A 27911-nucleotide genomic window follows, 5' to 3' on the forward strand; every position below is an offset into this window, starting at 1 on the left:
TTGGACCGCGGACCAGCCTTGGCAGACAATTTTAGAGAGGATAATAACCTTTCATACCTAGAACATATTTTCCTAATAAATTATTAACATCTGGGTACTTGATGTTGCACCTTGTTATTAATATGTATTGCATGTCTTCCATCACCAGAATTTGAAATGTAGGCCTACATATAAATTAAATTAGTGTCTTATGTGTTTTGGATGTGTTGTGGATTGTATATGACGCTTGGTGAACCTACATCGAACCAGCTGCTGTCAAACATGTTTGCACATATGTCGAATCTAGTATTTGAATCTGTATTTGCTACTATTTTAACCGTAAAATAAAGCGGGACGTTCATTTTTTTGCATAAACAATTCACCGTTTTAAACTACTAATGGCAACATATTTTTGACTCAAACGGCCATGATTCTTTGGGCGGATTACGATTCTCGGCGTGCGTCTGTCGTAGACGGTCGTAGCAGAGTAGACACACTGGACTGTAATCGCTATACACGGGCGGCTGAGCGGTGTTGGTTTACGGTAAGTTCCTTCGATTTAAACCCTCATATGAACAATGAATGGATATATAATGCAAATAAAATGTCTAATGTTTCGTACGACCATTTAACAAACGGGAGCCAGCAGAAAGGCATAGTCCGGGTGCACCGGTACCAGTCGGTCACGCCTATGTGTGGTACCTGCAGCGGACTGGACAGTGAGCACGGGCCCGGAGGAGAGTCAGCGAAGAAGAGGCACAGTGGAGGGGGACACATAAACACTGAGCACACAGGATATTTTTAGAACTCCGTGGAAAAAGTATATACTAGCAATACAAATATCGCAATTAACTCGTGTCCGAAATGGTTGTCAGGCCCGTGGAGTCTGTAGCTATTCGTGCTATATGTTTTGTCAATGGGTTGATTGGGACCTCTGGAAACGCTCTTGATCTGGTCAATGTTAGCAAACGAGCTAGCAAATACGCTAGTAATAACGAGATGTCAATGACTTTTAATCTTTCCGTAGTGACTGGCTTGATTCCCCCTCGGATTTTATCAGTAACTTATGCGGGTTTGTTGATGACTTGCCTGAGCTTTTGTTTTGTCGATAATATCAAGATCAGCGCGTGGAACTGAAAAAACCTGACCCCATGGTTTATTTGTAGCCCCCATGGCTCACACACGGTGTAACATGTCACTGTCATTAGCTGTGTCACCAAACGGACCAAAGAAGGCCCGCGTAACTCAATATGCTCATGCTTGCACGCCTGGGCGAATAACGCAAACAGAAGCCAATGTATTGTGAATACAATATCCACTACTAGGATGCACAATCGCACTTTCCTTAGTCTACAGCACTTTTGATTGTGTTGCGTCAGTGTTACCCTGCTGTTGTGAGTTGTATACCATGGATTTTCTTGCGACCGCACCCCCTTTCAAAATTCCAGAGAGGGCATACGTTACAATGTATTTTGAAAGTTGGCTGAATTTATTATATCAACAGAACCTGCCAATCTTTTCTTAAAAATTACCAGTCAGTATTTCCTATTTATTACCAGTTATTATCCTAATTTACACCCCCAGTGATGTAAACAATAACACATACATATTACAATACCATACAATAACATATGCATGTATTATTTGCCATGCATTACATTATACGTTTTACAAAAGTGTTGTTGATTTTGTTGAAATCTATGTTATTGTTCAAATGTAAAGATATATTGTTTACATTGTTGATCACAATGTTTTTTTTTATTATGCCTATACCTTATAAAACAAAAAGAAAAGATCTGCTCAGGAGAAACCTTCACCTGATTTCCCTGTGTCTGTCCAGTGCCGGCTGCAGGTTGATTCAGGATGGGGGAGAAACCTCTATGGGAACAGATAGGATCAAGCTTTGTGCAACACTACTACCAACTTTTTGACACTGACAGAACGCAACTCGGATCAATATATGTGAGTTTTGAAAACGATCAATATATTTTTTTACCCATTAAGTATTCTTCTGATTTGCTTCTCGGTTGTCCTTTTCAGCCACTTGACGAATCAACATTCTCATCACAAAAAACATGTTGTTTGTCTTAAGGTTTCCATCTATTTCACAAATGATCCTCCTAAAATTATGTTGATACATATTAATACAGACACAGGTTGCTATACTGAAAGGTATAATATATTGCATCTTCAAATTCTAAATACGACTAGATGTATAATGTTGAGTGGTGTACATTTATTATCCCCAATGTTTCAAACAATGCTCAAACAAAGAAATCTTCGGTTTTATTCAACCACAGAAGGGCAAAATTTGGTTGCCTGTCAATGGTATCAAATCCCCTTCCTCCCCTAAATTCCTGGGAAACATTAATCCATTAGAGACCTAATTTATTGATATGATATTTCAATATAAGTTTAGTTTATGCTACAGCATAAGCTGATAGCTTGTGCTACTATGAAACGTCTCTCATTCCAGTCACCAAGCTAGTGTGTAATATAACGTTGTTTTGTCCTTGAACATAATTTCTGAGTGAGTCTGTCGTATATATTCACTGGCAATGGTGGTGAAGAAAACAAACCGCCTACTTCACAACGTCATCAAACTACGTATTTTATTATTATTTTGGTTGAGACATTACATATTATACATGACCTGTAAGGTATAGTCTTCTTGAAGATGCTCTATGTCTATATGGCAAAGGCTCTAGATGTGTTTTCTGCTCTCTCCTGATTGTTAAAGCACATCCTCTGAAATAATTGTTCTGGTGCTGAAAAGGCGGATATGAACCTTGTGTGATACGCTTCTAATGTTGTCTTACTTGTGTTTTCTTTCTTTCTATTTCACCTCCGTTCCCTCCAGATTGATGCATCATGCCTTACGTGGGAGGGACAGCAGTTCCAGGGAAAAAGAGCAATTGTTGAGAAACTCTCAGTGAGCTTTTTTTATATGTCAAGTGTTTATATTATAGGTATGGCAGGGCAAAGGGTGATTGATAATAAGCAGAAAAAAAAATAAACATGATTTTATGCATCTGCTATTTTAATGTAGGTATCACTTTTGCAACATCCAACCATTACTATTCATTAGTCTTGTTGTTTCAGATTAACATTATATTTTGTGTTCCAACCCCGATTCTTATGTTCTTTAGAGCCTGCCCTTCACAAAAATAGCCCACAGTATAACAGCACAGGACCATCAGCCTACCCCAGACTGCTGTATCCTCAGTATGGTTGTAGGGCAGCTAAAGGTGAGCAACACATTGAGCATGATGCTCACCAACAGCCCGGTTTCATGGTTCATAAGTACTCTTTCTCAGGTTGAAACTAGTCCTTAAGCATTTGTTGTCAGTCTTTGATATTGAGGTTGTATTATACATTTGTATGCAATATTTTTGGCAAAGAATATATTTACAGTGAAATTAAAATGGACTTTTTGCAAATGTCCACTGCCATATTATTGATCAACATATTTTTTATTTCACAAAGAAGATATTCAAATAGCCAATTTGCGTATATTTTAAAGCAAATCCTGTAAGATGTTGATGTTAACTTGCTTGCCTGTGTATTTGTTCACAGGCAGATGATGACCCCATCATGGGATTTCACCAGAGTTTTATCCTGAAAAATATTAATGATGCATGGGTGTGCACCAATGACATGTTTAGGCTGGCGCTCCACAACTTTGGCTAAAGGGCATCACTCACCCCTGACGAGTGGGTACGAGTGCCCTCTCAAGGTATGGGAGGCACAGAGGAGCGAAGGGGGGGAGGAGAATCGAGGGGTAACTCTTCCCTCCCTCCCTCCATCTTATTCAGTCCTGTTTGACAAACACCCGGATTCCTGATGTCAATCACAGAACTTGCTGGTGGACATTTTTTAACCACCTCATCAAGTAGAATTTCTTTGGGAGCTGGCTGAAAAATCAGATACCGCTGTCTGCCCCTCCACTGATCTGCATGACGCTGGAAGCCCTCATTACATTATCTACCGTCAAGCCAGAGCAGAAAGACATTTGCTAGCTTAATGACGCCATTCAATGACTTGGTTAAATTCTACTCTGTTCCTACTAAGCTGTTTTTCACTTGATTCTGCTAAAGAGCTGTTGATTGATGATGATCTGTGATGATTTTAAGAGACGCTACTCTTCAGTTCACACATCTTTTGGGTTCATTTTAGGTAAGTTGTGTGCATTTTCACGCATCTAAGTAGGTTCTATAACTAACCCTTATCTTCTTAAAGATGGATACATTTGCCATGATTCATGTTGTCAGGCTTTGATTAAGCTATCCAAAGAATAATGAAACTTGACCCCACTTTGTCTTTTGCTTTGATACTCGCTTAGAGTAAGATGAATATCACAGCCATGTCATACAATAAAATCTGGACTATTTCGTAATGTTGTGGGGATGTGTCTTTTCCATGGAGTAAAACTATTTTAAATGGGCCTGCTATACAATTCAATAGTTTGATATATCTTTTTTATCCCCTTATCTTACCCAAAATGGTAAAACATTATTTAGGTAAGTCTGGTGATGAAGGTGTGATGAAGGGCTTCTGTTTTATACATGCAGCAGTCTTGGTCCGTTGTACTGAACTTGTTTCTAATTAATTATTCAATATAAGTACGCCAATAATACAACGAATCACTAACAGTATGCATGCAACTGCATCTATTTCATGTTCACATGGTTAACGTTGTAATTACCAAACGATTTGCATGTGGAACTCATGGGGTCGACAGTCTGTAGACCGATGAACCAAGTCGGAACCAATTGATGCATGGGGTTTTCGGAAGACGTTCAGTGCAGCGGAAGTTTAGACGGTTGCTCGGGGTGAACGGATTGAGCACTGACAGCATCGCACAAATCACCAAACAATTTTCTCCCCTAAACTAACCCAGTTTCCCCTTCCCTGACCCATGGCTTCTAATTCCAACATAGACATTGAGGGTGCTACCCAGCATCTTCGGGACATCCTCAAACTTGACCGCCCAGTGATCAGCGCCGGTAAGGTGGCAGAATGAAAAGCGCTACGCGTTCTAGGCCGCGTAAGCTAATAAGATGCTAGCTAGCTGGCTACATTGCTAGCCTTTGGTTAGGTTTCTGCATTGGTTTAACAACGACTTGCTAACGCTACAACAGTTAGCGGTAGCATGAGAACATTAGCCGCCTCCTCATTTGATGTGAACAAGCTGCCTGGACACTAAAGAAACTATATTTCAAAGTAGTTGAATGCAGAGATAGATAACGGGGTGGCCCAAAGTAGCGTGTAAGCGGCTGACAAGGTTTCATAGATTAATTGCCATGCAGGCAGCCAGGTGAAGTTACTTAACCGTAGCACTTAATGTTGTACGTGTGAAACCGAAACTACGTCGGGCGTTGAGGAACTTCTTTGCTAGTGAAATACATTTTTAATAGTTGTGTAGGATGAATGCAATATGTTATTTAGCTAAGTTATATATATTTTCTTTACAATCTAACGCTTGTTGCATGAGGGCTCATACTCAAGCCGCCGAGTGTGTCTGATACATTGATGCATTTCATTGTTCATTTAAAACATTATAGTATCACCAATTGTGCAATTTTCTCCAGATTAACGAACCTTCAACTGTACATAAATTGTTAAAAATTGCGTATCAACGTCAATATGAAATGATTACATTCCAAGGAAAAAAACGGCTTTAACACAGCGTTGTTATAGGCGTCCATTACTCCTTGCTCTTGGATGTTGTAACGTTATTTGGAAGAGTTGAAGGAATGTTTTGAACTGTCCCATTTAACAGATATTGTAAACCGTTCTGCAAAGAAAAACTAGTAAAGAAGTGGGAGTGTGACTGTGGACATCAAAAATGTTAGAATGTTCTATTCGTTTTTGACATAACAGATCTGAAACCTAATAAACAGACACTCACATTTATATAATTGCTATTCTGACTTTGACTTTGGGTATATTTTTCCCTCTCAGATGTTGCATCGGTTGACGGCCCAAGAAAGACATCTTTCAATGGGGATCTGAATGGACTGCTGGGAGCAGCAGGTCTTCTAGGAAGTGGAGACCGGTCAACCATGGTTGACAATATTGGACCCTGTGCAGCTGACAGCAACAATGCTCGAGAGACTCAGATAATGTAAGGAGTTTTATTAATGTTGATGCCCAATTTCTTAAGTCAGATAAATCCTACACGGGAAGTAAGCGATGTTCACATCAACAGGATAAGTTGAGGAATACATCTGCACATACTTGGGTTTTGAAGACCTTTGTACCACTAGCATTGCCTTCAATTAAATACCAAAACTCATGCTTAATAACTTGTAAATACTATTTACTATTATAAATTTACTATAATAGTAAATATACGAGCCGTATGCTATTATATCTGGAACCGAAGATTTGCCGTTCTTTTCGTGACGTCTGCCTGCCTAGGCACTGAGACATCACAACCAAGAGGCGCTGGCGTGAATCTAGACATGTGGAGCTCTGTCTGGGCAGCAGCTTAATTCAGCATTCGAGAGAATGCTGAGTTCTTCGGAAACGTATAGTTTAACGCCATAGTGTTTGTGGATGGTGAAGTTCCGTCTGAGCAGTGGTTAATTTAATGTCTGCGCCCGAGCGAGGGTTAGGCTTCCCGGACACCTTAAGTTTATCGCTACGATGCGTGGCACATTTCATATGCAACATCACTAATTATGATGCTCAACGACAACGACAGTATCAAAGAAGTAACACAAAGTTGGCGTTGATGGTAACCATGGGGTTTACACGCCCCTCTCGTTCCTAAAACTCAACACAAGCTTTTTTTAATTGTTCAAATTCCAGCTGAAACAGTGGGTTCATTGGTTCTTTAAGATCTAGATCTGGCAAGGTCTAGACTGTTATGATTTGAATCCTTGTGTTGCATACAGTCACATCAATCAATACATACAAACAAACAAACTTTTAAATTGCCAAACAGCTGCTCTAGATTGAAATGAAAAGACTCCAGATAGCCTGTTTTGCTGTTGAGACAAATAAACCTATGTTTACTCATTGACTTCTTAAAAATATTTTTCTCTGTCATTATTAATATTGGATGGAGTTCCTCTATCTTAAGCCTCTGTATCATATTTTATGCGGTTATTGTAATTCGTAGCACGCTATTTTTGCTCGGTCAGCAAGTTCACACAAGCTACCAATTTGCATTATCTTTGCATAATCCTTTGAAAAAATAAAAGGTACCATAGGCCCCGTTTACACTAGCACGCGTGCGGGTAAAAACGACAAAATATTTTATCGGAAGTGCCTTTCGTTTAAACGGTGACAGCGTTTTTGGGGCTTAAAAACGCAAAAATCTGAATCCACCCTCCGGAGTGGAAAACTTGAATACTCTCCGCCGTAGCGTTTCCGTCTACACTGCCAAGACGCAAAACTCTGCTCAGATCTGCTCACGTCGCGTACGCGTTTACGTCGCATACATGCGCCAGTACAGGGAACTAAACAAACATGTTGGATTATATCCATGCGTCAGACCGTCAAGCTGCTCTTGCAGCTCTAATAAACTCACAGGAGTCTTTCCACGAATTGTACAGGATATGTACAGATAGTATTACTGAACAGAGAAGGATCTGTAATTATGTTTTGGTTTTGTAGTGCAGATAAGAGAAGAAGGAAGATTCTACGCATGCGCTCAGACATGGCAGTGTTGTGTGATGGTGTATCACAGCACCACCTAGCTGCCTGGCATGCATACCCAATCGAATTGCACACACTTTTGCGTCACCGTATGCACGCAGATTTCCTCCCCGAAAACGCTTGTCTAAACACGGAATAAAAAGTGAGGACGCAACGCCACTTTTGCGTCTTCTGTTCAGACCGTCATCATGTAAACGTAGCCATATGCCGCTTTTCCACTGCATGGTACCAGCTCGACACGACTCGACTCAGCTCGCCTTTTTTGCGTTTCCACCGCGATCTAGTACCTCAAGTGGCTGCTTTTTCTAGTACCGCCTCGCTCTAGGTTCCAAGCGGCTGAGCCGATGCTAAAAGGTGACGTCGGCAGACGGCCGGCCACTGATTGGCCAGAGAGTGTGACGAAGTCACGAGAGCGACATGGCAACCATGCTGGTAACGATAGAACAGCCATAGTAGCGCCGCAGCCAACATATTCCACTTCTTCAACATGCCAGCTAATAATACGAACACGAATACCATCGCATCGATGTTCTCCATTGTTGTTATGTGGGTTCTGTCCATGTGTGGGTTACGTAGGTGTTGTTTGCGTCGCGTACAAAAATACGTCACAGCCCTTTCGTGCAGACGACCCCGCCCACGTCCCGGAGGTACTATTTGCGGTGGAAAAGCACCCGCGCTGCTACCGTGTCGAGTCGTGTCGAGTCGTGTCGTGTCGTGTCGAGTCGAGCTACATGTGCGGTGGAAAAGCGGCAATAGGCTCAAAAACACGAAGTCTGAAGTATTTAGTGTCAGAGAATGGGCGGATGCCTTCACCGTCCTCCAATTGACCCATTGTTTTAAAAGTTGGAAATTTAAAAAACTAAATTATTTTTGTTGGAAAAGCAGTAGTGAGTGATATCAAGCTAATATGAATATTTTAATAGGGTCAAAAATTGGAAGGACTAGGGTCGCAAAATGTTTTGAATAATAAAGACAGAAGAAATCCTAAGAACAACAATAGTTGAGCGCTGCATGCAGCACTCGCCTAAATAAGAAACATGATTACAATAGTGTGACTCGCTTTGCAACAACACTCATAACAAGGAGCACAAACGTCTCAAAGGTGATCTTTATCAGCCTGAATAGCATCATAACACATTAAGTTAGAGACATAGCAATTTGTAATAAGTTAAGATGTCCATGATTAATTAAAACAGCTGTAATCTGTAAATTAAACGATATTTGCTCATTATATTTGCACAAGAATCAATTCTGCAATCTGCACTGAGACAAGACTATTGACATTTTAAAGGGGCTCATGTATATCTATGTTTAATTTGAATATATTTGTATTACGTCTTTGTTTCTACTTAAGCTGCCTGTCTGGTGATGATGGGTCCACTTGCATCTCATTTGTCTCCAACAATGTGGAGATTGTGGCTAGCCGAGATTCTAGCATCGACAGCAAGGCTCGGGGAAGCAACAAGGTAAGACGGATACTGCAATTACTAGGACTGTACCTGACTTAGATTTGTCTAGGTTGACACCCAATATGCTAGTTAAAAATAAATAAATAAATCATTTATTCATCCATCATTATGCCCATTTTGCTTTACATCCCCCTATGGCAACCGTTTAAGGAAGCAAATTAAGGTGACAGACGAGCTAAATCAAACCATAATATTTGTCGAAAACGGAGGTACATTCCAAGGTGAATTAGGGCCATCATCTGTTGAGGTAACACATTGCAACCAACTGATTAGTAAAATGGGGTTATGGAATACAACAAGGATCCATCTTTTGAGCTGTTCCTTGTTAACCATACACTGTAGGCTACCCTTGGGACATCTTATCCGTCATCACAATAGCTCCTAGTAGCTAGGATACCCAGCTGTGCCTGTCTTCAAACCCTCTGAAACTAGGAAATTAGCTGCATTACTTAGCTGTATATACCGCATAAAACGCTGGACTTCCCAAAACATCTTCAAATGAGACTCAGACGAGACAAAAGCTACTCCTCAGCTCCCCCCCCACTCCCAACATGATATAGGTTATAAATAATCTGGGCGGATAGTAACTTGAGCCTGGACCAACATGGAAAGAAAGAATCCATATGCATCTTTATCAATGTTTTTGTTTTTCCAGAATACGATCTGTTCTGTCTTTCAGTAACTTAGAGAAAATTAGACATCCTCTTAGAGCTTCCTGCTCGTAAATGTCCAGGCCAGACTTTCTATGAGCTTTCTTATATCCCCTCTAGTTAAAATAAATGTACTTTTTCCTTCTTCTTGGGTCCCCAGCTGAAAATGTATTTCTAAATAGCAATCATGCTGTTATCAGCAACTGTGAAATATGTTGATCTCTGCGGATCATTGCATACTAGCCGAATGTAATCCAGCCAGTTTATAAACATCTTTCCGATTTACAGTTCGTCTGACTGTTTTGTGTAAGATTGTTATGCAAGGGACAACTTTTCTTGGCATATCATTTTGCTTTTTTGTTTTTCTATCTCATTCTATCATTTTTCAGGTTCTCATTTGAACCTGAAATGTATCAGAGTGAAGAATGTTACTTAAATAATTTTGCTTTTTATTCAATGGTTAGAAGGCATAAACATTTTTTATGCATGATTGTTCAACTGTGCTAATTCAAGTTGACTCGGGGCTCTGAAAATGATAATTATATTTTAATTTGAGTAAACTGCCCTACTAAGAATATTCCACCCTCCTGCATTTACATAAAACTTGGGACTTGAGTCCAAGTAAATTCTCCCCTCAAACAGACCAAAGTCTGTTTTCCTCAGTTTCCTCAGTCCACACACAATTCCTGCTTCGATTCCTGCAACAATTCCACAGCACTTTTATATGACAAGGACTTATTGTATTAACCTTAAAGCTCAACGTTGGCCAGGATTTCATTAATACAGTCTTCTGTTGGAGTCTTGATTTGAATTGTTTATTACTGATTTCTGCAGGTGAAGATCCAGCCAGTTGCCAAATACGATTGGGAGCACAAGTATTTCTATGGAAACCTGATCGCTGTCTCAAACTCCTTTCTGGCGTATGCCATCAGAGGTGAGATTACCCAAGAGTAACATGTATGTGCAATATTCTAGTTATGTCTGAAGCCGCAGCTCAACATTTTCAACCTGGTTTGCATGTTTAGGTTAGAATAGATGGCTAGCAAAGTACTTCAATACCACATTGCTACTAGCTACAGAGAGGGTATATTGTCAATTTCTCTTGTCTCGCTATCATAGTATGCACACAGCTAGAAGACTTGTTTTGTAGGTGATCAGATTTTGCTAGATAAGTCACATATTTTAGCCTAGCACCTTATCTACCTTCTAGTTTTGTTTAACAACAGAATTTGTCGACCATCCATAATTATACATGCATTTACAATCTGGAATGTATGCTCAGATGATAGTTGGCTGTGTTGCAAATTAAATGTAGGTTAAATAAGAACTGTATTCTTATGTATTGTAATTACTTTGCGGTGTTCAGATCTTGGATATAATGCAACTTGAAACAAGTGGTATCTCTCTCTGTCATAATTGCCTGAGTTTCAACCTTTCCTCAAAATGTTCTGTTTTTTTTGTCCTTTTCCAGGAGCCAACAACCATGCAATGATCCGCGTGCTGAGCCTGGGATCCAGCGATCGCTCCCTGCTTAAAGGCTTCACCGGGGCTGTGACGGACCTGGGGTTCGCCCACCTCGACTCCCCTCTCCTAGGCTGTGTGGATGAGGCTGGCAACCTCGTGATCTGGCAGCTCACCTGCACCAGCGGCAAAATACTGTATCCCTTCATGGTGAAAAGTTATATTACTTGAAGTAAAACAATTTAACATGGGAGTTATCAAATCCTTTTATCCATGAACCAATAGGGTTCAGTAGAGTAACACATTTACTTTTATTTAGCTTCCTATAGAAGACAAATGTATGGAGTCAAATGGTACTGTAGCTAACCGACCGAGGTTAGCTAATAGCCTGTTTACGTAAATGATGCACCCATTTAATGTGAGATTATAAAGGGACTCTTTGCCTGTTCCATGGTCATGGTTTATTTTATTCCGTACAGTTGGCTGTTGTAGGCGCCTCTTCCCCCTGTCCCTAAGCTTCCTTAACCCACGCCCAACCCGCAGTGATCAAGTGGTGGTCCACATTAGGAGGCCAGACGACACCCCCCTTAACTCCCACCGTCGCCTCATCTGGTGCCCCTTCATCCTGGAGGACAACGAGGAGAACCAGGAGGACACCAACCAGACACTGGCCCTTCTACACGAAGACAGGGTCAGAGTTCATTGTCTTTCACAATCCTTTCCATGTTAATACAGTCCCTACTCATCTTTTGCCTCTCTGAGAATAAGTTATGAATGGATCCTGTCCCGTCCCTCCAGGCTGAGGTGTGGGACCTCGATGTGTTGCGTGCCAACAACGCCAGCTGGCCTGTGGACGACTCGGAACTAAAGGATGGCCTCATCGTTGTCAAGGGACACACTGAGGTAGAATAAAGGCTGCGCTCCTCCCTAGAGCCTCCTCCCTGTGATATTTCTTATATTTCCTGTTTATCCCAACATTCGTGGTACGTGAAATTATTATAATTAATAATAATTACTTAATTACCTTTCTGTGTTGCATCTAACGCTTCTATTATTTAGAAAATCATGATTTTTAATTAGATTAATTCATGGAATTGAAACCAAATCTCAGCTGTGTACATTTATTTTCTGGTTTGTGTTCCTCCAGCGCGTCAGCGAAGGTGCCCTGTCCCCTGACGGAACTGTGCTGGCCACAGCCAGCCACGACGGCTACGTCAAGTTCTGGCAGATCTACATAGAGGGTGGGCAAAACCAACCCAGGTAGGCGAGAACACAACCCAAAACCCCACCATTTGACTTGATATTTGTCATCAGATATTAAGGTCAAAGGGTGATCGCCCCACTACCTGTCCCTGTTAGCTGTTTAATGCTCTGTTTGTTGGAACTCCATGTCCCACAGGTGTCTCCACGAGTGGCTGCCTCACAGCGGCCGGCCCGTCTCCTGCCTGCTCTTCTGCGACAACCACAAGAAGCAGGACCCGGAGTGAGGACCCGCCTCTGGGGAGATGTTCTACCCTTGGTCCTTGTTCCAGCGCCTCTCTTAACTTCTCTCAAACGTCTTTCCTCTTTGCAGTGTACCGTTTTGGCGGTTCCTGATAACGGGCGCGGATCAGAACCAGGAGCTGAAGATGTGGTGCACGGTGTCCTGGACCTGCTTACAGACCATTAGGTAGTTGCTCCCCCTGGCCTTTTGTCTGCGCTCACCCATTACTATAGAGGTTTCCTGTGAAACCTTTTGATAGTTTTATATTCCTGAAAGTATTTGACATGAACCTGGTTCTATTAGCACTGATATATTGGTTATTTATGCTTCATTTCCTGTGTGACTGTTTTACAGGTTTTCCCCTGACCCGTTTAACTCCACGGTTATGCCAAGCCTGAAAGCCAGTCTGGACCTGTCGGCCAGTTTTCTCATTCTCACAGACGTTCAGAGGAAGGTCAGTCAGACGCTGTTGATTGTGCCCCCATGAACCCTTCATTTGTACACCTCTTTGTGTGCCCTCTCTTCTATCAAAACTAGTATTAAAGGATAATTCCCCTTGCCTCAAAGTGATCGTAAGGCAACCGTATAAAGTGTTTCCCTTAAAATCTTTTGTCATACCAAAAATAACCTCAACAGAGGGGGCACATGGGATGACACATTGGGCGATCTGCTTCGGTCAGAATACGGCAGCCGGCGGTCTGCAATTTATGTTGGCTTTTGAATGTTTGTTCAATTGGTATAACGAAGTAAATATGAACTTTGCAAAACATAGTGCATCAACATAATAGAGCTGTCAAGCTTCTTCTATAATCCCATTCGAATTTCATTCCTTATTATTTTTTATATTTTAATTATATTCGGATTGTTAATGCTCAAAATGTGCCCATAATTAAGACTTAATTTGTACTTTTATACTGTATACAAACGCTTACGCATTGTCAATGAACTATTAAACCTTCTGCCCACTAGAGGGCGTACTACCAATAAGCATTTCTTACTTGCAAAGTAAATATTAGGCACTCAAGGATATTATATTAACGCCAATTCTCGACTGCTTTAATATAACGAGCCGCGTTGTGTGTGGTTATGGAGAACACTGACTCACGACTCGTGGTGAAAGATCCTTCTACATTGAACGTGATTGTTGGTTGTGATTGCACAATAATTAATTTGATGGTCGTGTAATTATCAGAATCTGTTATATGTATTTATCATTCATCTCATTGGCGGTCGGCGCTATAAATCAATGTTTACTTGCAGTGTGGTGGGTGAATATAGGTTGTTTTTGATAACTTGAAGGTATGCAGTTGTATCGCAACAGATTTGTTTTGGATACGAGCCTTCTATGAAAAGGGTCATAGTCTAGTTTAGTTATTGAACAGGATAACCAATGTACCAAAACACACCCACTTATCATGATCCCTTTCATCCGCGAGCAGCTAACTATTGGATTAAAAAGTAAAACTCCACTTTAATTTCTCTTAAATGCATCAGATATGTTGGTGAAGGGACGGCACAGAAGCTCTGCTTAACTGGGCTATAATGGCTGAGTCGTGCTTTCACTCCGCAGTCATTTAAGGGACTCTGTTAGCAATGTTACTGGCATCGCGTCAAGACAACACTGCAATATTGTTATTGCATATATTTTTTTAATGCTGTTATTATTTACTGCATTTCCTTTTTGGCAGCGGCCCTCATTGGCATGGCCGGTCCGCCACAATTATAGGGGGAACACTGGAATAGCAAGCTATCAGAATATAGCTGTGTGTTTAGTACAAGTATTCACCCTGTTCTTGTAGGCAAAACATTCAGATACAATTCGAGAAACCCACAACCAAATTCATATTGGGCACTGATGTGAATGTTGGAGAGTGTCCTTCCTCCCTCATCCTAGCGGGGGTGTTTTCACCAAGCCACCGCATGCATCCCTCCCCTCCACCAGGTGCTGTACGTGATGGAGCTCCACCAGGACCAGGAGAAGGGCCGGGCCAGCTTCACGGCCGTGTCAGAGTTCCTGCTCACTCACCCCGTGCTGAGCTTCGGGGTGCATGACGTCACACCGAGCCGGCAGAGACACACCGAGGTCCTCCCGGCAGAGGAGGAGAGCGAGAGCATGACCACTGGTACACGCGCTCTAACACGCTCAGTCAATACCTTGAAGTGAACAGGGATCAATGTTCACGCATTGTCCTGCCGTTTAGCTGTACCCAATTCCTTAACCAGAATCCATGTTCAACGTGTGACTAAATGAATCGGCTGCATTATGTTCATTTGTATTTTTTGTTTCCTAGAGGGTAACCAGGGAACCACAGAATCCAAGTCTGGGATTCAGATAAAGCTCTTTTGTGTTCACACCAAGTGAGTCATTTCTAATGAGTTAACCAAATGTGAAGGTCAAACCTTCTGCAAAAAAGAATTTAATACAAATAATCCGTCCTACCATTCAACTTTCTAATGTTTTCCGAATTTGTACAGGTCTTTACAGGACGTCCAGATCTGGTTCCAACCAAGGATGGGTTCTAACCCAGCCCTCTTCTTGCCCCATTCTGAATCCAACGATGGTTTTGGTAAGTTGTGTTTGAGACACTTTTACAATTATGTTTATGAGGTGATATTAGACTGTCTATTCCGCATTAAGGGTTGAAATCTATCAATGGGAACATTGCAGACGATTTTGGACTTTGGAGGAGTTATAAATCAGAGCCCTACTTACGGCTCTCACCGGCTCGTAGATGGAGAGTGCAGTACGACTCAGTAAGAGTCGTACTGCTCTCTCGGTACAAGTCTAATCCCAGCTTCTACCACTCTGCCCCCTGCAGGATCCTCAGACCACTTGACTGACCAGAGCTCAGACAAGGACTCGAGCAGTGGCTCAGAAAGTGACCTGAGGAAGATTCAATCGCTCCCGGCTCCCACCGACTTCCTGTCCATGTCAGATGCAGCTAACGTGGCCATGCCCAAGTTAATGACCCCTGATGCCTTCATGACCCCCACCACTTCGGTAGGAACAACCTGCAGTAACCTAAAGAAGAAGGGTGCCATTTCCTCTATTAATCCCAGTTCCTCTGCTTTATTTATTTTTTGAATCCCGGAAAAACGGGTGTATATATTATTGACAATAAATTGCAATTATTTTCATTGCATTGCTCCCACAACCCTCTGATTCTGCCGGTGTCCATCTCAAGGCAGCATAACTGACTGTTGTCTCCACCAGGTCCCGGCCTCGCCTGGGAGCAGTGCTAGCAGCCTCACTATTGTGACCGCCATCAGCAGCAACTCAGACTCTACAAGCAGGCAAGTCCTTCATCATTAGTGTTGATAAGCAAAAATGGTAACTCAAATCTGGAAAGACGACAAAATCGAATGAGATGTTTAGTCTCTATTAAAATTTTCACTTGAAGGATGCTTATCATACGTGTCGTCTTTTGATATAAGAAAATCAAGATGTCCCTAATGGCTGGGAGGGCATCAAGTGCCAATTTTAGGCCAACCTATAGCTGTGGCTGCTTGATAGAAGAAAGTATTCCTGCCCACTCATGCCCACCACTCAGGTTTTAACGGTGGGTCATGCATTAAGAGCTTGAGGTTTTCTTGGTTCTGCAGAGCTCTAGACGATGTGGGTCAGAGCCCCATTAGAACGGAGAACAACAACAACACCAGCAGCAGCCTGGCCCTTTCCACCTCCACTGGAAGCCCAAGGGCTTCCTCCATCCTGCTCCCTGGACTGGAGAGCCTGCCGGTAGGATGGCTCCCTACTCTCACATTTGTGGTTCATCACCCCCTAATGGGACAGCGTTCTTGGGTTGATTAAAACCATGCGATGCGCAGCTTCCGTTACTAACAAGAAAACTAGTCCCATGAGTGGATCAATCCCCTGAATAAGCCCCCCCCCTTCTCCCCTCAGATCCTGGCGGGCGTCAGCGGGCCCCTCTCTCTGGACGGGGCCCAGGTCCTCGACGCCCACCTCCTGCCCCACCAGGCCTCTCCGACCAGAGCCCGTTCCCCAGACGTCATCTCCTCGGCCTCGACCGCCATGTCCCAGGACATGCCCGAGATCGCCTCCCAGACCCTGCCCCTTCAGCGCGGCCTGGTCTCCATCCCAGAGCCCCTGCCCATGGCCGCCCTGCAGGCCGACAGCATGGCCTCCGCTGCCAACGCGCTGCACCTCCTGACCTCGCCCCGCGGACCCAGCATCAACAGGTGAGGAGTCACTGCTGATGTGTTGCCTCGGCTCGGGAGTCCTGCCGGATGTAACTAATAGTTTGGACCTCGACACACAGCCTGTTGCCGCTGGAGCGTGGCGGCGGAGCAGCCTCTGTGGGCGGGGCCGTAGAGGGGGAAACCCTTCTCAGCATCACCCCCTCTCTGCTGGAGAACGCCTTGTCCCAAGAGAATGCGGGGGCGGGCGGCGGCTCGTCAGACGGCAGTGTGAGCCACACACCCTGGCCCGCAGCCCCTGATATCACCCGGGAAACCAGGAACAACCTGAGGGACAACGGACTGGGCGACTGGTGAGTGTGTATAGACGCACACACAACCAAGGTGTTATCAGAGGAACACAAATGGGTAGAGGTGTGTTCAGACACGTGGCAATGCTCTGGCTCAGTGCTTTCCGTCTCTACTCGCCTAGTTCCAGAGAAGAGCTGAAGGACCGGCACATGAACTCCCCCTACCATAGACGCCCCTATCAGCTGACACAGAATGACAGCCAGGACGCCAGTGCTGAGCAGAGGTACACCCCCTTCCCTCAGTCTGGTCTGGTCGTAGCATGTCCGATATAGCATCACAGACAGTCCATGATAGGAGGACATGTAGTGTGGTGTTATCAGCCACACTACCTACATGGGAAGCTATTGTTACTAGTTCTGCCTGGATGCAATTGCTTGCATTTGTTCAGGTTTATTTTACTTTAGTTAAGTTAATTTGTACATGTACAAAAAGGCAGAAGCCCTAATGAGAAGATATGCATTGTACCCGATTATAGCATTTTGCTGAGGGTCCATGTCCAAAAGTGAATGGTCATTACTAGGGCTGAATCACCCATAGAGAATCTTGTTTGACCAGCTCTTGGTCGATGGGGAAAAATCTTCAAGGCTCTGCACCAATAGGGAAGTTTGCAGTACAGGAAGAAACAAGCCCAATGAATCATGGCTATGGTGGTGCAACATGCAAAGCATGCTCCTTCTGCATGCAATGCATACAATGTTTTCCTCTGTAGTTCCTCTAAAACTACAGTATTTGCTCTATCAACGTGGTTGGCGGAAAACTACCTGGACCAGGTGATTCTAACGACTCGGCTCGTCTCCCCGGGGCCCTGGGCTCGGTCCGTCCCACGCTGTCCATGCAGGGACTAACTAGCCCCACAGTCCTCCATCTGTCCATGCAGGGACCATCTAGCCCCACAGTCCTCCACCTGTCCATGCAGGGACCAACTAGCCCCACTGTCCTCCACCTGTCCATGCAGGGACCAACTAGCCCCACAGTCTTCCACCTGGCCTCACGGTTTGCATCTCTTTTCCCTGCCAGTGACCATGACGACGAGGTGGCCAGCCTGGCCTCCTCCTCGGGGAACTGCGGCGGCGCTCGCTCGTCCCACAGGCTCCCCGCGAAGGAGTGGAAGACCTCCCCGCGGGGCTCCCCCAAACTCAAGAGGAAGATCAAGAAGGATGAAGGGTCCGTACTGCAGCTCAGGATGATGCGTCGTTTGCTCAACGATGATGGTGTTCTTGGCTGTTGATTGAAATACTCTCTGGTGTGTCGCCCTACAGGGAGTCTTGCCAGTCCAGGCCGGTCAAGATGGACCCTGGTCAGGTATGTGCTTCCATCTGATCTTTTGCTTGGCATGTGTGCGATAGTTCAATAGCCTCACGCGCATTCTGTCAAATGTTATTCCCAATACAGAAAGATATAAATTATTCTCTCCCGATTTCTTCGCCCCAACTAAGTATTGTATCTCTACATCGGGCAACTCAATATCCACCACATGTTTGAAACTTGACGACTTGAAGTAACATCTTTACTGTGCAGATATGAGGTGACATACCATGAATAAATATTGGACTAGGAGATAAATCTATTGATCATTCAAGCTTAGACTTACAATAGTGACACCTCTTTGGTTTCCTCTAGGAAAATTATCAATTCTTCAGGGTTGCAAAGTATAGAATGATTCAATATTAGAATGCCATACACATCCACTCAGTCATTTGTGTGTCATGAGGATCACTCAAACTTTCTAAACTGCTGACTAGTTCAGAGGATAGGCGCCGTCAAGGTAGAAGGGGGATTTCCATTAAAAGGTGTCCCTTATGCCTCTGTGCCTGCAGATGAATGTCGAGCTGCAGGAGGAGTTGCTGCTTCTGCTGCGTAGCCAACAGAGGGAGATAGCGGACCTGCGTGGACACATGGACAACATGCAGAGCTCCGTCACTGCCCACGTGGAGCACGTCATGGCCGTTCACCAAGAACAAGAGCGTATCTTTCATACTATTACCAAAATATATAATTAAACGTTAAGGTGGAAGAGACCTTCATACGTCAATGGCACTGGATCAAATATGTCCTTGGAGCGTCAATCCCACAAAGAAAATCTTTCATGTATGATTTTCAGTGATCCATCTCTTTGTCAGGCCACTTTGCTATATTTTCCTCATCAAACGCAAAATATCCTTGCCATCTTCAAGAGGCAAGAGTTTAATATTGTTTTCTCCAAGTTCTCCTAATGTATATATATTGCCGGGGCACTAGTCCCATTGTGTATTATGCCGCACTGCATATGCCAAAGGGCGTGTTGCCGTGCCAACACAAGCTGTCCAGTGGGCGGTGATGATCCTTGACTGTGTGGCCTTAGAACGCAGGCTGGATCGCATGCTGGCAGAGAGCCAGGGCCGCCAGGAGCAGCTCAACCAGCAGCTCAGCCACGCCCTCAGCTCCTCCCTGACCAATAGAATGGACCGGGTGCTGAGGGAGGAGATGAAGAAGACCGTCCCGCCGAGTAAGAGATCACACCACAGCATCAACGGCCTTTATTTCAATCATTACAAAGTGCTTAATTATTCACATGTATTGTTTTATTATTGTTTCCTAATCATTAAATCAGTTTTTCACTTTTGTAGTTTTCCGTGGGGATGCATGCAAAATAAACATCCACTTATGCAATTTGGCATGTTCAGCATCTTGTTTTTTTGAAGCCGTCCGTCGTCTGTTAAAAAGATATTTGAATTTAGCATGCGTTGTTACATCGGGGAGATTGGCACAACATTCATTCCTTGTTTTTGTTGTTTTTCTATGAATAGTTGTGTTAGTTGTTCTGGTCGTGCTCCTTTCTCTCCAGCGATCTCCAAGAGTCTGGAGCCCGTGACAAGCCAGCTGAGCAGCACTGTGGCTGCCAAGCTGAGTGCCGTGGAGGCCACCTTGAAAGAAAACCTCATCAAGGTGGTCAAGTCAAAGGTATGTGTGTTTGAGAACTGTCAAAACACTTTTCATGCTTCATGATTTGCAAGACTTGTTCCTTGCAAGACACTGCAAACTCACAGGAATTCCTCCTGGTTTCCAGAACACAACAGACGCGATTGGACGGGCAGCGACTGAAGCACTGCAGGGCACCATCCAGACGGCCTATAAAGAAGCCTTCCAGACGATTGTGTTGCCTGTGTTCGACAGGGGCTGTCAGTCAATGTTCCAACAGATCAACGAAAGCTTCAAACAGGGGACCCAAGAGTGTATGTTCCTCCACTGTTATTTCAACCTTTTCCCCCTATTTTAAGAAAGACGCTATGCCATTGCTTTCATTTTAAAAATACCATTTGGTATTCAGTAGATGCCCCTAATCAGCCAAAAAGTTGGACCCTTTCATTTCTTTTGATATTCACGGCCATTGCCATAGTGCTGGACTAGCGTGAGTAGTACACGCTGCCTGTCGAGTGTCTTCACACCAACAGCCTTGTTGGGGTGATTTGCAGGTTGTAAAGGGCAAGCCTCATGCAGGAAATAATGTGTCATGCCCAACCGTTTAGTGTCTTGTGAGGCGTACCTCATGTGACCAAATGAAAGTCTTCTAGGTACTCTGCCTCCAAGCCCAGGTGATGTAAATGAGGAAACAGACAAGCCTGTGCTGAGCCCTTTCCAACCCATAATTTATAAAACATGTTGATGACAGTCGCAGGGGAGCGAGCAAGGCCATTTCTCTTTTAGAAAATTCCTCCCTTTTAGAGGTCTCGCTCGTTGCTAAAGAGCGACCTTAAAAAAACACCTCTGTGCTTGAGTTCAGGGTTTGTTTATCGGAGTTGTATAAAAGGCCCATGTCCTTTGAAAACACTCTTCAATACAATTTTTGATTGGGTTTTAGATTGTGACGTGTATGACCGCAGATGCTTATTCCAATGACCTAGATGTCTAGTTGCCCAGGGTCAATGGTCTCCGGGCAACCTCCATCCTTTTTTTGTAAAGTCGTGCCCCTTAACAGCTTGTCACAAGCGTTGAACCGTGAACGTCTTTATGGTTAATCCCACTTGGTGCTCAGTTTAGACGTGTGCAAGGGTTTTTGTGAGAGCCTGAGGGGGAAGACGACATATTCCAGTTTAACAATTCCACTTGCTTTGAATCGAGACATCATTGTTTTTGCAATGCAACTTTTTTGTTTTGATGTGACGTGGTGAATTGTGTGTTGATCTGCTGTGTTTCCTCTCTCAGACATCCAACAGTTAGAAGCTCATCTTAAGAGCAGGAAACAGAGAGAGCAGGAGGTACGAGACCCAGTGATTGGCCAGCTCCAGCAAATGATTGAGAATATCCAGAGCAACAATGACCAGCTGGCCAATAACGTCACAGCCAGTGTCCGGACAGAGGTCCAGCACCAACTCCAGATGATGGTAGCAAAGTAGGTATCACCACCGCAAACATGAATAGCACCATCAGTGGTCAGTCTTCCATGTTGTTGGATGTTTTTATGTCCGTGGACATAAAGGGTTTCTTTAAAAAAAAAAAAAATGGTTAGGACTCAATACGTACAGTTAGTATTCCATGACATAACGGCCCTGATTTCTATAATATAAATTTGGATTTTGAGAATACCAGTGTTTGGATTATTATATTTATTGAAATGGGAAAATGTATCTTGATATAAAACAAGGAGATATGTAATATACCAGGTTAAGCAACTGGCTACTTTCCCCTGGTAGTACCTAGGCAGGTCTGTAAAATATGCTACTACAGAAGTCAATAAGAGTACAAACGCAATCTTCCCTACACCTAGACCGATCCCCCCCCCCCCCCCGCTGCCCCAACCCACTTTTTTTTTGCAATGCGGGCCGTTCATTATTGTTATTGTTATTTGTGCATTAGTGTTTGGAGAAACTAAATACACCCTTCATAGGATCAGGTGTTATTGAACTGAAGCCTTAGACTTGCATAAAGGCACCGCCTGGTAATGTGGAGCCCATTGGAGAATCAGCCCCTTGCCGTGGACTACAGTCCTTACCAACACTGCTGGCCAGCTGCAGCTCTATTGCACCGCTGTGTAATTGGTTGAGGTGCGGAAACATGCAGCGCTTAACCCTTGGGGTAATGGCATCAATTTGATCCAGTCCCTTGATCCCATTACAATTATTTTCCATGGCCTCTGAGGTGGTATAGATTTGTTAGGAAGTGGACCACAGATCGAGTATTGCACAAACTAGCTTTCTACTAAAAGTTGAACATCTTAAAGACAAAGACGACACCTCATTACGGCAAAGTGAAATTAATTCAAGTGGGCTGAAATTGCTTCCATTAAATGCGGTGCTCGCCCTCTGACATGCCCCTCTGCCAGCCCCTGGGGCTTCTCCTTCTGCCTGCTCACATGCGACCCCCCCCTCCCAGTCTGCAGGAGTCCCTGCTGACCCAGGTGCAGCGGATCGTTAAAGGGGAGGTGAGCCAGGCCATGAAGGAGCAGCAGGCGGTGGTCACCTCCAGCATCATGCAGGCCATGCGGTCCGCGGCCAGCACGCCCGTCCCCACGGCGCACCTGGACTACCAGACGCAGCAGGGCAACATACTGCAGCTCCTGCAGCAGGGCCAGCTCAACCAGGCCTTCCAGCAGGTAGCCCCAAAAACAACATTGATATACATTGATACCCCCGTGAAACATGATGACCGTACATACATGGATGCGTGCATACATACGTTTTAACATCTCTGGGTGTTTCCCTAAATAAGGCAGATAAGTCACTTTGTTCCGGGTGACCCTGGTCTTGGCATGGCTCTTTTGCTCATCGATCTAGAATGTCAACTTGCTGTTTGTCTGGCTCATGTTCTATATGTTGCCTGAAGCCATCTTTGTCGTCCTCCACACCTCCCCTTGTTCTGGCATTGACCCAAAAAGTGTGGTGGTATTAACGGTGTCATCTCTCGCCACAGGCTCTGTCGGCGACGGATCTGAACCTGGTGCTCTACGTGTGCGAGACCATAGACTCCCAGCAGGTGTTTGGACAGCACCCCTGTCCCCTCAGCCAGCCTGTGCTGCTTTCGCTGATCCAACAGCTCTCCTCTAACTTAACAACACGCTCCGAGCTCAAGATCAGGTGGGTGGAATATTTATGTTCTTTTACCATCCCTATTGTTGTCCAAAGCCATCCTCGACCCATACATGTGTCCATGCCGCTAAAGGTCAGGCTTCAGAGCGTAAAGAGAGGGAGCCGCAAAGAGCAGATAACTTACAAGTATTTTGATAAGCAATACATTTATTGATAATTTCTTTGATTAATCGACCACAAAAAAATTAACGGTTTCATTTTATTCCAAATTAACAATAGTATCACAAATAACATTCAACAGACCTGCATCTATGATGAACTACATGTGCGGAAGATACATGCTAATGGACCAGTTCTGTATAAGTAATAAGTGAATAATACATACAACACAAAGGAAGGAATCGGACTATGAATCGGACAATGGTGGTAGATAGGGTTGCCGCGGTATACGGTATTACCGGTGTTACCGGTGTTGAGGCCAACACCGTTTACTCGGTGTTGCACACCGGCAACACCGATTTTATTTTATTTATTTTTTTCAGTAAAAAAAAACAAATAATTATAATTAAGAAAATTTAAATGTGTAGAATAGGCCACAGTTCTGCTCTGTGCGGGAGAATTGTCGCGCCGAGAATTGACGTGCTTCCTTACAAGACCGGTAACCATAGCAACGCCGGTAAACAAACCCCGCGAAGCCCAATCCCTACGTGAGCTCCCCGCGCTACGGCCATCCGGAGGCGCACAGAGCTTTTGGCCGTCATATTATGATGTATAAAATTATATTATACTATTATATATAGAACTTATAAGACGCCGAGAATTGGCGCGCTGCCAGCCGCTGTCACCGAGTGTGAGAGGAGAGTTGACTGAGAAGATGGCGGTTGACCTCTAGTTTCAAAGTTAATACCGTTTATACTGGTAATACCGGTGTTGACACAAGCGTATTACTCGGTTTGAAAATGTCCACACCGCGTCAACCCTAGTGGTAGAATGTTTCTGCAGAAACACTCTCGGAGACCCGGCCTAGCATATCTATTCTGGCACTTAAAGTATGCTTGCTTCGTTCTGTTTGTTTTCACACATCAACATTAAAGAGCAGACCAACAATGGGTAAACATACGTGTATGTTCTGCAAAGCGTTCCCTCATTGGGTCAAACATTTCAAAGTTTTGTGGCAGTTTAAAAGCGGCTATACAAAACACAGGACAAGATGCTTCTATTCTAATAAAACTTCTGTGTAACAGTGCTCCGAAAACACATTAACTTCAGCAGCTATGCAGTGGGGCGTTGAGGTTGTCGGCAGTCTCTGGCATGTATGATGCGCTGCAGAGAGACACATGGACGAATATGCAAGTTGTTTCTGTCCATGGAGAATGAAAAGGAAACCTCAACTGTTCTGGCTGAATTGCTACAGATTAATCCTAAAAACACATCAATTAGCACTTAAAATAGTTATATTTAAATCAATCCTGAGCGGGTGGATACCCAAACCTCCTGGAGGAGTGTGGCGGCGTGCCCCCCCAGGCTCTCCCCTTCCACCCCTCCCCTGTTGCCTTGTGATTCACTTTCTCCCTTTGCAAGGAGCATCTCCCAGAGTATGGAAGGACTTCATTCGTCACTTGGCTGCTGAGCTGCTCAGCTGCCTGCTCTCTGTTCTCCTCCTCACTGCTGGAGGAGCTTGGTCTCAGAGGCTGCTGCTGCTCCTCAGTCTTCCTGCTTTGCACTCTGATTTGCAAATTCAGGACGTCGGGCCAGGTGTTAGAAATGCAAGTCTCTTAACCTTGGGTCCAGAGGAGATGATCCCTGTGTTTAGTGCCGTCTGATAGAAGGAGTTCTCCCTCTTGCATCGTTGTTGCAGCTGCTCCGTAGCAGTGATGAAGTAAGCCAAAACCAGGGCTGAGTCAAAGGCAGCAATCCGGCTTGACTTTATTGTCCCGTTCACAAGTTGAGGTGCTGGAGAGATAATGTAGCCCCACTCATGAAGCCAGTGGCACATTCAGAAGTCTTACAGGATCTGGAAAACTCCTCCAGCAAGCTCCACTGTTTCCAAATCTAGGCCCCTTTTCCCTCTTGTCTTACTGACCGAGGCGAAAGACAACGATGCTGCTCCAGGTCATCGTCGCTTGGTTGTGCAGCTTAACTATAGAGTGTTCCACCTGGTGCTTAGGTCCTGAACAAGCATGTGCACAGGTATGCATTGATAGTCACTTCTCTTTTGAGTTTGTTGCAGGCTAGCTCACTTTTTGAAACGGTTTCACCAAGAAATCTTGTAGACCAAATAGCTTTTTTAAGGCTTAGTTGCTTCAGTGCAGGTATGGCCAGTGCTTAGCACAGATGAACAGCTATGCTTCTGTGTACCGTAGCCATAACATCATCATTGTCATGCACAATGGCGATAATTTTTCAAGGAGGAATTTCATACGTTGCTGCTAGCTCCTCCAACCACTCTGCAATGTCTGTCCTGCAGTGCCATGGGGGTATGGTGGTATGTCCCAATCATCTTTATGTAATAATGCAATGCCAAAGTGGTCTTCAGTGGATGCACTTCTTTTCATATTTCCTCTATCTGCTCACGAATCATTAAATTGCCCTGATTGTAATAAGTGGTTTACTCCAACGGGTGTCAATTAGTTCTTAGAGTGACGTAGCAAGCTCTGCAACACTGCATGCAATAACTCGGACCCAACAAATAGATAATTGTGGTTGGAAAATGTTTTAATACAATTTCCTCAATCTGTTGTGGCAGCCCTTCATTATACAAGATCCACTAAAACACCTTTTGCCCTTTAGGGAATATGAATTATTAGTATAGTTATGTAGATTCTGAAATCAACCTTTACTTCCACATCCCTATTCTGACTGATTCTCTCGCTGCCACCATCCTAATAGTCTTCTCACAGAGCTGATCTTAAACATTACCTTTGCTCTAGCTGCTAACTGTTAACCCTGCCCACCCTGCCGGAGCCCCCAGCGGGTGGCTACTTGGTGAGCTTTGTGACTCTGCCAAAGCAATGACACTATCTCACTTTCTAATGTCAAATTGTCACTGGCCACTCTATTGATTATAAATCAACCTTTGATCTGTCTCAATGATTTGATCCCTTATAAGTCCTGGCCACCCACTCACCTTTCAGCATTTGCCTGATCTAAATCCATGTCTATAACTCGTTATCCATCTCTCTTCTGCTATGTCTCCAGTCTTTCCCTGCATCTCTGCAGCCCTTGTCTTTAGTCTTATTAGTCTTCTAATTTGGTTTGGACAGTCGGCACACCTCTTTCCAGGTCTGCCTTAGGCCGGGGAGATCACCTGTCTGGGTTTGTACTGCATCTGCATACCACATCTAAGTTTGGCCCTCGGGTGCCACTCTGCACCATCTGGAGAAAAAATATGAACTCTCAGCTGCTGCCGACTCATAAACCGCAGTATGAATGACTACTAAACCAGAACCAACGGCAGTTGTTGACCAAAAATGAAGATGGAGGGCTTTACGTGCAGGGATTTGCACTGCCATCCATCATTGTTGGCTGCAGATCTTTGTATATGATTTTTGAAGAACATGAAACCCGATCATAGTTCATTTGGAGATATGTATAATCTTTTTCAAAATACCAAGCACTAAGGAAGCCCTTTAACGGGTTTTGACGGAACAGTTTACAAAGCTTGGCTTTGACGACAAGGTTTTGACCAGACCACTGGGGAATGAGCTCAATCAATCAACCATGTGTTCTAGAGACGGACCACAGCTAGCTCAGAAGTCCAATAAGCCAATAACTTCCTATTTGAGTCGGTCGTTGGCATGTCGCCCACCACCTTGAACAGGCTGATCTGAAACTCGTTTTTTCCTCCCTGCAACTAAAAGGCCCATTGAGACACGGCTCTCATCCACAGGGACAAACTTCAACTTCGCCGCTAGCCGGGGGAGTTGGTATTCCCACTCGGCCTTGAGTAGGAGAGAACGCTGTTCTGAAGGGGTTTTGTTGTGGAGCCTTTAATGTGCAGGATGTGAACCCCTGTTCTAAAGGGTATAGGTTCTGGCGCCTATGCTGTGAACCCCTGTTCTAAAGGGTATAGGCTTCTGGCGCCTATGCTGTGAACCCCTGTTCTAAAGGGTATAGGTTCTGGCGCCTATGCTGTGAACCCCTGTTCTAAAGGGTATAGGTTCTGGATTCTATGCTGTGAACCCCTGTTCTAAAGGGTATGGGTTCTGGAACCTATGCTGTGCAGGATGGGAACCCAAAGGTGTGGAGTGGTTCCCCCCTGTCTGTACCAGTGCTGCCTTCACCTAAGGAGTTTAAAGCAGCAGAGCTCATTGGTCGTCATTTCTGCCATCCATCAGGATCTGCACACTTCAGCTTTATGGGAGGGCAGGGAGATGGGATTTGAGTGAGGTCAAGCTGAATCGCACACTGTTTGAAACAAACAAAGCACAAGCGGACCGAACGTCCTCCACAAAAGAGCTGTAAACCAAAGTCTTATGTTCACTTATTTGGACCAAACCAATTCCTTGACTAATATTGGAACGGCCCCGGGCGGCTGCGTCGAGCTGCGGCAGACAGTCAAGGTGTTTTGCCAGACGGAATAACTGTATGGCGCTTTCTCTTTTTTAAATTCTCGTTTACTTGGATTATCCAGAGTACTCAAGGATCTCTCAGGTTTTGTTTCCTATAGTGGCTTTCACATAGATCATAA

The 27911-nt window shown here is 44.2% G+C and overlaps 2 protein-coding genes across 6 annotated transcripts in view; both read left to right on the forward strand.

Annotated features, from left to right (window-relative positions):
* The first annotated feature begins 418 nt into the window (after positions 1 to 418).
* On the forward strand, positions 419 to 4390 carry LOC130388633 (nuclear transport factor 2). Of its 2 annotated transcripts, none has more exons than XM_056598051.1 (5): positions 419 to 523; positions 1820 to 1941; positions 2840 to 2911; positions 3129 to 3227; positions 3556 to 4390. In XM_056598051.1, the coding sequence occupies exons 2-5, from the start codon at positions 1843 to 1845 to the stop codon at positions 3667 to 3669; spliced, it is 384 nt and encodes a 127-aa protein (XP_056454026.1). In that variant the 5' UTR covers positions 419 to 523; positions 1820 to 1842; the 3' UTR covers positions 3670 to 4390. The 2 variants fall into 2 exon arrangements, with proteins under 2 accessions (XP_056454026.1, XP_056454027.1); XM_056598052.1 differs by lacking the exon at positions 419 to 523 and adding an exon at positions 550 to 799.
* A 373-nt stretch (positions 4391 to 4763) lies between these two features.
* LOC130388620 (enhancer of mRNA-decapping protein 4-like) overlaps positions 4764 to 27911 on the forward strand; it is a 29051-nt gene continuing 5903 nt past the window's right edge. Inside the window, exons 1-29 of one of the 4 annotated variants that reach the window (XM_056598034.1) lie at positions 4765 to 4985; positions 5944 to 6106; positions 9002 to 9113; positions 10601 to 10700; positions 11238 to 11424; positions 11771 to 11918; positions 12026 to 12130; positions 12375 to 12486; positions 12608 to 12710; positions 12801 to 12896; positions 13065 to 13164; positions 14653 to 14833; positions 15002 to 15068; positions 15186 to 15277; positions 15530 to 15711; positions 15925 to 16004; positions 16314 to 16449; positions 16615 to 16910; positions 16991 to 17221; positions 17341 to 17442; positions 18237 to 18383; positions 18479 to 18521; positions 19037 to 19184; positions 19561 to 19704; positions 20044 to 20159; positions 20266 to 20431; positions 21402 to 21588; positions 22569 to 22788; positions 23106 to 23269. In XM_056598034.1, coding sequence (XP_056454009.1) covers positions 4898 to 4985; positions 5944 to 6106; positions 9002 to 9113; positions 10601 to 10700; positions 11238 to 11424; positions 11771 to 11918; positions 12026 to 12130; positions 12375 to 12486; positions 12608 to 12710; positions 12801 to 12896; positions 13065 to 13164; positions 14653 to 14833; positions 15002 to 15068; positions 15186 to 15277; positions 15530 to 15711; positions 15925 to 16004; positions 16314 to 16449; positions 16615 to 16910; positions 16991 to 17221; positions 17341 to 17442; positions 18237 to 18383; positions 18479 to 18521; positions 19037 to 19184; positions 19561 to 19704; positions 20044 to 20159; positions 20266 to 20431; positions 21402 to 21588; positions 22569 to 22788; positions 23106 to 23269 — 4016 coding nt within the window. In that variant the 5' untranslated portion in view covers positions 4765 to 4897. Of the gene's footprint in view, positions 4986 to 5943; positions 6107 to 9001; positions 9114 to 10600; positions 10701 to 11237; positions 11425 to 11770; positions 11919 to 12025; positions 12131 to 12374; positions 12488 to 12607; positions 12711 to 12800; positions 12897 to 13064; positions 13165 to 14652; positions 14834 to 15001; positions 15069 to 15185; positions 15278 to 15529; positions 15712 to 15924; positions 16005 to 16313; positions 16450 to 16614; positions 16911 to 16990; positions 17222 to 17340; positions 17443 to 18236; positions 18384 to 18478; positions 18522 to 19036; positions 19185 to 19560; positions 19705 to 20043; positions 20160 to 20265; positions 20432 to 21401; positions 21589 to 22568; positions 22789 to 23105; positions 23270 to 27911 lie in introns of all 4 variants that reach the window. The other 3 variants (XM_056598035.1, XM_056598036.1, XM_056598037.1) reach the window with 3 other exon arrangements.

This window comes from Gadus chalcogrammus, chromosome 9 (genome assembly GCF_026213295.1).
Source record: "Gadus chalcogrammus isolate NIFS_2021 chromosome 9, NIFS_Gcha_1.0, whole genome shotgun sequence".
NCBI classification, from domain to species: domain Eukaryota; kingdom Metazoa; phylum Chordata; class Actinopteri; order Gadiformes; family Gadidae; genus Gadus; species Gadus chalcogrammus.